This window comes from Mesitornis unicolor, unplaced genomic scaffold (genome assembly GCF_000695765.1).
Source record: "Mesitornis unicolor isolate BGI_N332 unplaced genomic scaffold, ASM69576v1 scaffold42537, whole genome shotgun sequence".
Classification (NCBI taxonomy): Eukaryota; Metazoa; Chordata; class Aves; order Mesitornithiformes; family Mesitornithidae; genus Mesitornis; species Mesitornis unicolor.
The window spans coordinates 1093-1783 of NW_010199173.1; the positions used below are offsets into that span (position 1 = coordinate 1093).

The window sequence follows — 691 nt, forward strand, 5'->3', positions numbered from 1 at the left end:
ATCCCTCCCAAAATCCAACCTAACCCTCCCCTGGCACAACTTGAGGCCGTTGGGCATTGCCAGCGCTGGGGTTTGCACCAAGGCACAGCAGCTGCCAGCACCCCCAGCCCCTGTTTGCATCCTGGGCAAGGTTAAGGAGCCACTTACCGGGAGATGGCGAAGAGCCCGGTGAGCAGCGGGATGAGCTTGAGGGCCTCCTGTGGGAGGTAGGTGGCCAGCACGGCCATGTTGAAGAAGTAGAGGATGAAGAGGTGCACGGACTGCGAGACGTAGGTGCGGTGGATCTCCACCTCCCGCTGCAGCTCCCCAAAGGGCTCCAGCGCCGAGGAGCAGAGGCGGGAGATGCCGCTGACGATCATCCCTGGGGGGCAGAGCAGTGAATCGGAGTCATTCAGGTTAGAAAAGGGCTCTAAGATCATCAAGTCCAGCCCCCAACCCAACCATGGCTGTAAACCATGTCCCCAAGTGCCACGTCCATGTGGTTTTTGGACCCCTCCATGGATGGGGATTGCCCTGGGCAGCACATGTTGGAGCCTGAGGGCTGGGGGAGATGTGGTGGGGTAGGAAACCTCCATCTGCTGCTGCTGCGGGGAGCGATGGAGCTGTGAAGAGCTCAGCCCTGGCTCTGCTCAGCCCCTGCTACTGCAGCTCACACACGACCCCAGGATGTGAGGAGTTGGAAGGGACCCCC

The 691-nt window shown here is 61.1% G+C and overlaps 1 protein-coding gene across 1 annotated transcript in view; it reads right to left on the reverse strand.

Moving 5' to 3' along the window:
* LOC104544482 (transmembrane protein 79-like) overlaps positions 1 to 361 on the reverse strand; it is a gene marked incomplete at its 5' end in the record, with an annotated part of 886 nt that extends 525 nt beyond the window's left edge. Inside the window, 1 exon segment of the mRNA XM_010189371.1 lies at positions 148 to 361. Within this exon segment, the coding sequence (XP_010187673.1) occupies positions 148 to 361 (214 nt within the window).
* Positions 362 to 691: the final 330 nt, after the last annotated feature.